This window comes from Juglans regia, chromosome 3 (assembly GCF_001411555.2).
Source record: "Juglans regia cultivar Chandler chromosome 3, Walnut 2.0, whole genome shotgun sequence".
In the NCBI taxonomy this organism is placed as follows: Eukaryota; Viridiplantae; Streptophyta; class Magnoliopsida; order Fagales; family Juglandaceae; genus Juglans; species Juglans regia.
The window spans coordinates 19,240,027-19,251,155 of record NC_049903.1 but is presented as its reverse complement, the minus strand read 5'-3'; the positions used below and the strand labels follow the sequence as shown (position 1 = coordinate 19,251,155).

The 11,129-nt window shown below is 35.6% G+C and overlaps 1 protein-coding gene across 1 annotated transcript; it reads left to right on the top strand.

Moving 5' to 3' along the window:
• The first annotated feature begins 451 nt into the window (after positions 1-451).
• Positions 452-7,181, top strand: LOC108990600 (external alternative NAD(P)H-ubiquinone oxidoreductase B2, mitochondrial-like). The gene is made up of 10 exons (XM_018964606.2): positions 452-640; positions 1,549-1,822; positions 2,957-3,163; positions 3,413-3,663; positions 4,715-4,934; positions 5,066-5,170; positions 5,751-6,023; positions 6,108-6,229; positions 6,571-6,690; positions 6,817-7,181. The coding sequence occupies exons 1-10, from the start codon at positions 552-554 to the stop codon at positions 6,902-6,904; spliced, it is 1,749 nt and encodes a 582-aa protein (XP_018820151.1). The 5' UTR covers positions 452-551; the 3' UTR covers positions 6,905-7,181.
• The last annotated feature ends 3,948 nt before the right edge of the window (positions 7,182-11,129 follow it).

Here is an 11,129-nt window from a genome sequence, read left to right as displayed (position 1 = left end):
TTTCACTCTAAAACCTTAAGGGGATTTTTTTATTAATCTTAAATATTCACTAAAGAAATTTCTTAGCTTAGTTATCCGGCTGCTCCCATTATAAATCAACAACAAATACTAGAAGATTTTATTTAATAACTACCATAATTTTTTACGTGTAGCACTCCAATTTTATTGGAATGCTTTGTATATCGTATTTATTACAGCGAGGAATGTAGATGTAGATTTGCTTGCAAATGTATCCGCGGAACCTGACGTGTCAAATTCGGAGCCCCTCGGTAAAACACGTGCCGCCATTGCCTTGCGGGTCAAGTCAAGAAAGGCAATTCGCGGAAAAAACTGGAACCATCTTTCCATGACTGAACGTGATCTCTCCCACCTCTCCGGATTTCTTCTCCATCCTTTTTTTTTGGCCCTTTTTCATTCTTCTCTCTGACCAAACGCTAACTATTTATATTTAAGAAGCAACGCCACGTCTCCTCTCTCTCTCTTAAAACTGCCTCCCATTCCTCTCTCTTGCATTCTTCTTTCTCTTTCCGGATACAGATCTTTGGCGAGAAATGCGGACGCTCACTTTCTATGAGAGAGTTTCAACAGCTTTCCATGACTATCCTTCGCTCTCTAAGCTTCTCGTTCTCTTCACCGTCAGGTACTCTGCCTCTCTCTTTGTTTCATATTTCATCTTCTTCATCCTTGTAATCTTTGTACGTTTTAGTTCTGGATTGGATTCTATATGCGTTTTGTTTTGGAAAATGGCTTCGTTTGATTCTGGTTCCAACGGTTACTTATTTCTCGATACAAACGTGTCTAAAAGTCTGAAGAACATGGATGATCTGGCAACAATTATTGACGGTTATATTGTTTTAGTTGTATTGTGGTTTTAGGAAGCTATGATTCCATCGGTAACGTTCTCATCATGAACTCGATCTACTCTGCGGCGTTCCAAATTCTTTTTGAAGTTTCTGGAATCTGATTATCTTATTTTTTTAAGCGATTCGACGGGTAACTTTTAGAGAATTAGATCTACTATTTGAAGTTAGAGGAATATGACTTTTGCTGACATGGTGATCTTAAAATATTGCTTTCTTACTACTGCATCATCTCCTGTAGATCCGTCTTAAGGATGCTCTAAACATTGCACGTATCGATGTTATGATATGGTCCCTTTTCATAATCAAGTAAACCTCAGTATTGGTTATTCAACAAATTTTTTTATCAATATGGTCCCTTTCACTTGTTTCTTTTTTCTTTCAAGTTATTTGCCCTTTTTTATTCACAATGATAATTATGTTGATAAAAAATTGATAGAACAATAGTATCTCGACTGCTACAAGATTGTGAAACAACATAACATATTTTGTGAATCTTTTGTTGAAATCCCTTCTGACACCTCTGTTTTTTTGAAAGGTTAAATGATCGTTTCTCCACCAATTCTAATTTCTTTCCAGAACATAGTGCCATTGCTCATTTCTGAATTAAACTGCTATAACATGATATTGGAATTTGTGTTATGATTTTTCATGTTGTTTGGCTTGGGTCTGTTGCCTTTTGTTCCAGTGGTGGGGGACTGGTGGCTTATGCTGAGGCAAACCCAACTAATGGGGCACACGCCGTTGCATCTTCTCAATCAGAGTACAAGAAAAAGGTGGTGGTGCTTGGAACTGGTTGGGCTGGAACGAGTTTCTTGAAGAACCTGAAGAACCCCTCATATGAGGTACAAGTGGTATCACCTCGTAATTATTTTGCATTCACCCCTCTGCTACCAAGTGTGACATGTGGTACAGTGGAAGCTCGCAGCATTGTTGAGCCAATTCGCAACATTGTTCGAAAGGTAATGAAAAGTAAATCACATAGATTATATAGTTAGCTTTGGTAACATAGCATGCAGTTCTTTTTAAAGGGTGGCAAGAACTAGTTGGTGAAAAAACAGTGAAAAATTACAGATTGAGAGATTACAAGGTCTTGGTGTAAGAACTAAATGAGCAGTTGAGATTTTTGGTGATGGAAAAGTCCACACAGGTTAATATATATAAACAAAATGAAAGAGGAAAAATAAAATTCTTTACAATTTCCCATATGCTTTGAAAGTTGTGAATTTGCAAAGGTCGTCTTGCTGCGGGTTAAATGTCTCTGTTGATGAATTAGTCATTTTATGCTTTCTGTTTGCAAAGGCTACATCAATAATTTGCTCTGTAACTGCTATCCTGATACTGATTATGTACAGACTACATATTTAAGATGTCAAGCTGCATAAACATGTTGTTTGAATATAGTTGCATGTGTTATACCATATACAAAGAGAAGGGGAAGGAAATGAGCCAAAAAGAGAAAACTTTCAGAAAATAGTTTGTAGCAACCTTTGAGAAACCCATAATATGAAATAAGACAAGTGAAAATGAGACCAGGAAAAAATGACTCATTACTTTATGCTAGGTTTGTAAAACGCATTACTCGAGTATCAGCTGTGGATATAGATTTTGGCAAGGAACTTGACTGATCCAGTAATTTTTGGGAACATATTATATATTGGGAGAAGATATACGTTCCACCCATTAACTAATATGTGTTTACAGTTTGCATCATAAACAACCAAAACTGATACATTGGCCCCTTAAATTATCAATAACTTACAATGTGTTCCCTCCATTATGATTTGACCTTTTGAGATTGTATCACATCTGTTATTTCTTTTCCATCTTAGGAGTTAGAATGGGATGAGGGTACTATTTTTTCAGTTTGTGGTAGTTGAAGGGTGTAATGTTTTAGTTTTGATAGTTTGGGGTGTGGAACATGTACTTCCATTATTTATTACAATGAGACTATGTGATCATATGAATTTTAACTTTTATGGCTGGTGTCTTTTTGCTGCTGCATGGTTACCCTTTTCAACATACTAGTAGGTTTTGTCATCACAAGATGATGTGTGTAATTGGACAATGTTTACCTTTTTTTTTTCCTCAAGCAGAAAAATGTAGACATTCGGTTCCAGGAAGCAGAGTGTTACGAGATTGATGCAAAAAACAAGAAAATCTATTGTCGATCTTCTCAAAACAAAAATTTCAATGGGAAAGAAGAATTTGTTGTGGACTATGACTACCTTGTAATAGCCACTGGAGCACGTGTTAATACTTTCAATACTCCTGGTGTGGAAGAGAATTGCCATTTCTTGAAGGTAATGCCCTTGGCAACCTTGTTTTGGTTATGTTTGGCATGTTCCTGTCTTTGATTCGCTTTTCAGATATATCCCTTGCCTTCCCCCCCCCAAAAAAAAAAAAAAAAAAAAGAGAAAGGAAAAGGAAAAAGAAAAGGATGAGAAATGATTTATTTCTTTAGGAACTCCTGTGATGGGAACAGAATCTTTGGAGTGTGGGCTTGTCTGTTGTTCCTTGTTCATCTTAGAAAATTGTACATCTTGATGCAGGAAGTTGAAGATGCTCAGAATATCAGGAGAGCGGTTATCGACTGCTTTGAAAAAGCAAGCCTGCCGACCGTAAGTGATGAAGAGAGGAAGAGAATTCTTCATTTTGCTGTTGTTGGTGGTGGCCCAACTGGCGTGGAGTTTTCTGCAGAGCTTCATGATTTTGTCAATGAGGATTTAGTGAAACTATATCCTGGGGTCAAAGGCCTAGTCAAAATAACACTTCTTGAGGCTGGAGACCACATTCTCAATATGTAAGGATGTGCCACTTTAAAGCCTTTGTCATTTATCTGGAACTCGTTATTTACTGTTCATGGTGCATTGTCATCTTAAGTTATTTTGTTTGTCTAGTTCAATTTTGCTCAGTCAGACATGGAAATCTTTACCATCATTAGAGTCAACATCTATAGGTGGCCATGTTCATAATGGTTTGCAGCATGCATTGAATGTATAATTCCTGAAAAAAACTATTCACTTGGTCAGTCTGAAAGAGGTCCTTGAGTCGAGAATGAAATCCAGTCCAAGTAGGGGATTATGTGAAACCTTTCCTTGCATATTATGAGCATAAATTAGGGGATTATGTGAAGTTTGTGTGCTAGCTCTAATTAAATCTAGAAACTACTGAACTTGTATAATGTGAAGAGAATACAATGTCATGAAGCTTATAGAAGTTCGAAAAAGGAGAAGGTGAGAGTGTAACATTTTAGTGATGAATTTAATTTAACCTGAAACATTTGCAATGAACATGCATCTTGGAAGGAGACCTGTCATCATGCTCAAAATATGGCTGCTAGTTAATAGTGGAATTATAGACTGCTAGTCTCTAGATCTCTCTTTGTAGCCAAGTTGATGTTTGACCATCTTCTACATTTGCAAGTCATATATGGACTTATGCTTAAAGACAAAGACTTGTCAATATTACGAATGGAGCTTGAAATTATTATAATGCCCAACTCCACCTGCTAAAAACCAGTGTGCAACTTAGTGGGGCATTAGAACCTCCCTCACTCAAATCTCTGATGTCCTTGCCAAGGTCTATGTCTCACTAAGTCTCCAGCCCACATGATATTTCTCGGTTGGCTCTGATACCATTTTCCATTGGCCCAAGGAACGCCTAATACATACCTGGGCTTATATTCCCAAAAAGACTAATTAGGGTTGCAATTGGAGCTTCTTGTAATAATTATATAGCCAAGTTCCATTTGGTTGGGAGCTAATGTGGGACTTGCACTCAATACACCCATTGAATGTAGGACTTGGTGGGGAGTTGCATCTTGTCAGTTGAGTTTTCTCATTCCTTTACAGGTTTGACAAAAGAATCACAGCTTTTGCTGAAGAGAAGTTCAAAAGAGAGGGTATCGATGTGAAGACAGGATCAATGGTTGTAAAAGTATCTGAAAAGGAAATCTCTACTAAAGAAATGAAAACTGGGGAAATTTCTTCCCTGCCATATGGAATGGCTGTCTGGTCAACCGGCATTGGAACTCGACCTGTCATTATGGATTTTATGAAGCAAATTGGTCAGGTATGTTTCACCTCTGAAAATTTTAAAGTTCTGCTTTATATTGATTACTGGTTTTTCTATTTGATCAACAGCATTGATCCTTTTACTTATGTTTATTGCTTCCATTAACAAATGTGAGTTCCTTTAAACAGGGTAATAGGCGTGTATTAGCAACTGATGAATGGCTGCGAGTTGAGGGATGTGACAGTGTATATGCACTTGGTGATTGTGCCACTATAAATCAGCGAAAAATCATGGTACCCCTACTTTTTAGCTTTTCTACTGCATATTCGCACAACAAATTAAATTTTAAATCGGTAGATATTTCCCCCTACAATGTCAATGTTTAATACTAACTTATTATGGCAAGAATCTTAGTGCTGCAAATGTGGCATCAATCTTGTCCCATTTGTATTCTTTTTCATTCTTACTAGAAAAGATTGATAGTATGGGCGTGACTAACTTGACTATTGGTAGTCTGGTAGATAACAACTAAATTATTTCTCTATTTTAAAGAAAAAGCATCTGCCAAAAGAGAATCATGAAACACAGGCATTTTTGTTTTATCCAGTTTCCTAAGCATACTTGCTGGCAAATGCCAGTTCCCAGTCCCTTCCATTTTTGCTCTTGATATGGCACTGGCACTATCCAACATTTGCACTGTAAGTAATGGCAGAGTGGTTTAAATCTCAGCTTCAATAAGTCAGTTAATAATTGAAAAATTACAGTCACCAATGTTAGGTAGTAATGGTGAGTCCAATATGCATCTTTCCCATTCAGGCATCTGCATGGTTACTAATTATGTTCTCCTTTTCCAATTGGTAATTTGATTTTTAGGAAGATATTTCATCAATATTTAGTAAGGCAGACAAGGACAATTCGGGAACCCTTACAGTTAAAGAACTCCAAGAAGTCATTGATGACATCTGTGAAAGATACCCTCAAATGGAGCTTTATTTGAAGAAAAAGCAGATGCGCAATATAGTTGATCTTTTAAAGGAATCCAAAGGGGATGTTGCAAAAGAATCCATCGAACTGAATATTGAAGACCTTAAATCCACTCTTTCCCAAGTGGATTCTCAGATGAAAAATCTTCCAGCTACGGCTCAGGTACCATGTTATTTTACTATAGTCATGTCCTTTTAATTATTTTGGAGGCATGTAAACTTATGTGTGTCTTGTATGACAATTCAGGTTGCGGCTCAGCAGGGTACCTACCTTGCAAACTGTTTTAACCGTATGGAAGAGTGTGAAAAATATCCAGAGGGTCCTCTCAGGTTCAGGGGAACAGGCCGACATCGCTTTCATCCCTTTAGGTACAAAGTTCAATTACTATTTCAAACCATCTATCTATCGAGTGAATCTGTATAGGATTGAGAGGTATTTTATCTTGACTCATGCTACTGACAAGTCGGTTTGCCAATTATAGGTATGAGAAAAAAAAAAGTCGAAAAACACCATTACTAAAGGGTTTGCAAATAAAGTAAAAAAACACCATTACTAGTTGATGTGGAAGACTCCCATATCATGGTGTATTGAGTGTGCAAATAGAGTTTTTCTTTTTAACTCTAAAATAGTGTACTAATGGTAATTCAGAGATGTAAAACCAGAAAGTGAGTGTCTAACTCATTTACTATGTGGTTGATCTGTCTTAAAGGTACAAGCATCTTGGACAGTTTGCTCCTTTGGGAGGAGAGCAAACAGCAGCACAACTGCCTGGGGATTGGGTATCCATTGGACAAAGCAGCCAGTGGCTTTGGTACTCAGTTTATGCAAGGTAATCTTGATTCTTCTTCCCTCCATATTTTGTGGTACGATACACCATAATATCAAAAACTATATCAGAGTTCAATTCATCAGCACTTGATTGGTCCTCTGATACTTTCTTTTTGTCAACCTTCAGCAAGCAAGTCAGCTGGCGCAACAGGATATTGGTGGTAACTGACTGGACAAGGCGTTTTGTTTTTGGGAGGGACTCGAGTCGGATATGAGGCAAGCAACTAACTCATACTAAAGAGTTTCCAATTGCAAATTGCGGCGCTTACTTTATTTCCTGTTTTTTGTTTTTTTAACCTTCTCATTTCAAAATGTATGAAAATTTTGGTTCCAAATTTGATTAGTTCATCTGTTCTGTTGAATAAACAAATAAGCCCTCGTCTCAAGTTGCTGTAAGTGGGTTTTAATTTTTCCAATTCTAGTAGCGTATTTTGGCAGCTAAACTTTTGTTCAACAATTGAGCTACATGATTAGTCACCCGTGTCGGGTGTGCGAAAGCTTTTCTTTGTTCTTTAACATCTTCCCTTAGAAGTGAGATAAGTTGGTACCAATATTGTCATTTAGAAAGATGGGAACTTGAACACTGATCCAGTTTACACTGCTTGTGCTGGCCATATTTCTTCTTTGAACTCTCTCCTTTTGTTTTCAACTCTCTGCCCAAACAGTAACCTTCGCCAAGCACTGATACAAAAAAAATCTATTGGTTAGATGTTCCAACAAGTGTATCACCACAAGGTAGTAGTAAACCGGACAAACATAGGAATTGGAAATTTTCATCAGGACAATGAGGGGAAAACATGGGAGAGGAATAGAACAAATACGAGCTTTCTCTTCTTAACTTAACTTCTGTTATATCTTTATGTATGAAAGGTTACAATTTATACACCTCTCTGTTTAGATAAATGTCTTTGGGAACTACGTAGCACCATAATGATATAGACATTTGCGTTGCATAAGAATTGAATCAACACATTCATTTAAATATTAATAATAGTTTTCAAAACTCCAAACATAATATAATATATGTACCTACGTTATCGTTTCAAAGTTGCGTTGTATGAATTCCAAATTCGTTCAAGATGGAAGTAAACACCATATATTAGAATATAATTCATAGATGCTAACGTATACGAATGTTGAGCCCAATATTTTCTTCATAAAATGATTCCATAGAATAAACTCACAACTGATATATTATATTTACTTTATAATAAAAATAGTTTTACAATCTAACATATCATATTAAATCATGTTAGTTTATAAATTTATTTTTGTGATATCTCTTTATAAATTTTTTTTTTTAATACATTTTGACAGGCGTAGTGATCAACTAAATATGGCTATAAGGATCATATCAATTTTACTACTCATTTACTTTTGTAGAGAAAATTATGAACAAACGACAAATAAATTTGTTGTGATACCGTGTTAAACGCAAGGGTAAATGGCAAAGCTTGAACATCTTTTTAGAGAGTTGAGTTGAGTTGAGTTGAGTTGAGATTATGAGAGTTGAAAGTTGAATAAAATATTATTAGAATATAATGTTTTAATATTATTTTTATTTTAGGATTTGAAAAGATTAAATTGTTTATTATATTTTGTTTGAAAGTTTGAAAAAGTTATAATAATTAGATGAGAAGAGTTAAAATGATTTTTGAATTCAAGCAAAACTTTAGTTGTTTCTCACTTAGGATTTAGTTTAGCAGGGGCATCGAACCTCAAGTAACAAACGTATGGAATATACTACCATTTAATTTAGTGGTTCATGAAAGTTATTCATTTTAAATTAGAATCTTGATTGTAACAAAGCCCCAAGCAACATCTAAACTATATTTTAAAAATTGGAGCACCATAATCATTATAAAGAGTAATGATTTTTTTCTCTCAAATAATGTGGGATCCATATACCCTCATCCTTGTTATTTTCTGCTTTAGGAGTCATATATGTTATTAATTGATAGGCATTATAATTTGAGAATACCCTAGCATCTGTGAAAACAAATGGTCTAGAGAAATTCTAGTGGGCATTTCTCTTTCTTCTATTTCAAAATTTTGAGTGATTGTAATACTTTTGGATATGTATATGAGAACTTCCTCGAGGTTGGAAGTCTTCTTTAGTTCGATATATGTCCACGACGCAATGTATCATCTTTAAGAATAAATTACATTTAAAAAATAGTTTCTAAATATATAAAAATCAGAATATAAGAAAAAAAAATTAGAAGGGTGGCCGATGGTAGTGGCTGAACCACCGGATTCCATGTTTTGGCCTCCACTAGGGTGGCGAGAACTGACCGACCCTCATGGTGGCCATGTTTTGGCCACCACTAAGTTGCTGCTAAATGTGAGAGTGAGAGTTCCTTATATTTATAATATGCTTTTGTGCAATTACGATCAATTACGAATGATCTGCGGCATATACATACAAATATATATATATATATATATATATATATATAGTCTAAAACAGTACAAATATATAAACAATGAAACTCTATTAACTGGATTAATCAAGTCGGTCTAACATCACAATCTTTAGCAGTCTTGGAGATTTGTGTGATGGCTGTCATTGAATTTCCATGATCAAATTGGTCTATTCCAATATAAAAACTAAGTTGTGGAAGGAAGAAGAAATGTGTTGAGTGTGCAAGAGATCAAAAGAAACTTGCTCCCAAATATAATTGTAATCAAGTTCAATATGCTTGCTCCGAGAATGAGAAAGTATAGGATTACTTCGGGATCTTGAAGTGTACAAGAACTCCAAGATCCCGAAGTAAGAAGATGAGTCAGGTAAGCTTAGCAGTGATGTAAGTCACTGCATGATATTCAACCTCAATGCTAGACCAAGACACAGTTGGTTGCTTCTTAGCACACTAAGAGATAAGATTACTACCCAAGAATGTGCAATAGCTAGTCATAGAGTGACGTGTCAGAGGGCAATCTGCCCAATCTGCATTAGAGAATGCATACAAGTCTATAGTGCTCTATGAATAAAGATGTAAGCCTAAAGTGAGAGTCCCAAGAACATAATGAAGAATACCTTAGACCATTTTGAACTACTCATCAATGGGTTGCTACATGAACCAAGAAACATAACAGACACTGAAAGCAAGAACAGGATGAGTAAGTGTAAGGTATTGGAGGGCTCCCACGAGGCTGTAATAGTGAGTTGGATCAAAATATTATGTAATAGAGATTGACTTGCTCGTTTTGGGAGATAAATGAGTAGAGCAAGGTTTGCAATTGGTCATATGTGCTCAAGAAAGAATATCCATTTCATATTTGGACTATGATAAAATATATACCCTGATTAGTAGAATTCACCTCAATGCCCAAAAAATAATGTAAAAACTCTAAGAGCACTGTCATTGGATTAGCTAAATGCCAATACATCTTCAAACTTTGCCTAATTATGATTGAAATGATCTGCATTGGAATAACTAAAACTCCTTTGCTCCATTTTTGAGCTACAGTAACTCCAAACTCTTCTCCAAATTTGGTGAGTTACTCTTCATAGCTAAAAGGAATTTTTTATTCCGAAATTTTTTTTCTGCTCTAACCCTCTCCTCTCTCTCTCTATCTATGTCACCCTCCCTCTCTCATATTTGATTACACACACACACATGTGTGGTTTTTGTTGTATAATTAGGTTGAAAAAAAAATAGTTTGAAAACAATAAGTTAATTAATAATTAATATATGGTTAGTATAATTGTAAAATATGAAAGATAAATAAAAAAAATTATTATTATTAAAAAAATAATATTATATTATTATTTTGATTAATCCAATGTGAAGTTATATCTTGAATAGTTTTGATTTTATGCAAAACATGTACTTTTAGCTAAAGTTTAGATATGACTTTAGCTAGATGAATGCCAATGCTCTAAGTCCTTCGTAGAAAACTCAGAGTGTAAAATGACAATGAAGATGTCAAGTAGAGGATTACTAGACCCCTTAAAGATGATGTCATCAACATAGAGAAGGAGCACCATGGGGCCCCCAAAAACCCATCCTCAGTTCAGATTGTAGGTTGCAACTCGCCTGCAATAAGTCGGAATTGCTAGTAATCGCTGGTCGACTTTTCTCATTGGTAAGAAAGCTCGCCTGGTTGCTCATAGGCTCTTTCCTTCTTTCTCGGGATTCAAGCATACCAGCATTGGACTTCATTTGAATCAATTTAAATACATTCTGGATCTTTTTCTGGGGCAAAGATGATTGGTGTCAAACCATGCAATTCTCCAATTTTTGTGGTTCAAAATTATCAAAACATGATGTGGAACCACAATTTGAAGCTACCGAGTGTAGAAAACTTGTTGGTGCCCTTTCTTTTTTGCACCTTAAGAATACTTGATATTGTCTATTCAGTAAACCAATTGCGTCAACTTCTTCACTCTCCAATCACTACACATTGGACAACAACTAAAAGAGTTCTCCAATA

Coding starts and splice junctions, on each gene's coding strand:
- LOC108990600 (XM_018964606.2), top strand. CDS start 552: ATGCGGACGCTCACTTTCTATGAGAGAGTTTCAACAGCTTTCCATGAC. Junction 5,171..5,750: donor TAAATCAGCGAAAAATCATG/GTACCCCTACTT, acceptor TTTGATTTTTAG/GAAGATATTTCATCAATATT. Junction 6,024..6,107: donor ATCTTCCAGCTACGGCTCAG/GTACCATGTTAT, acceptor ATGACAATTCAG/GTTGCGGCTCAGCAGGGTAC.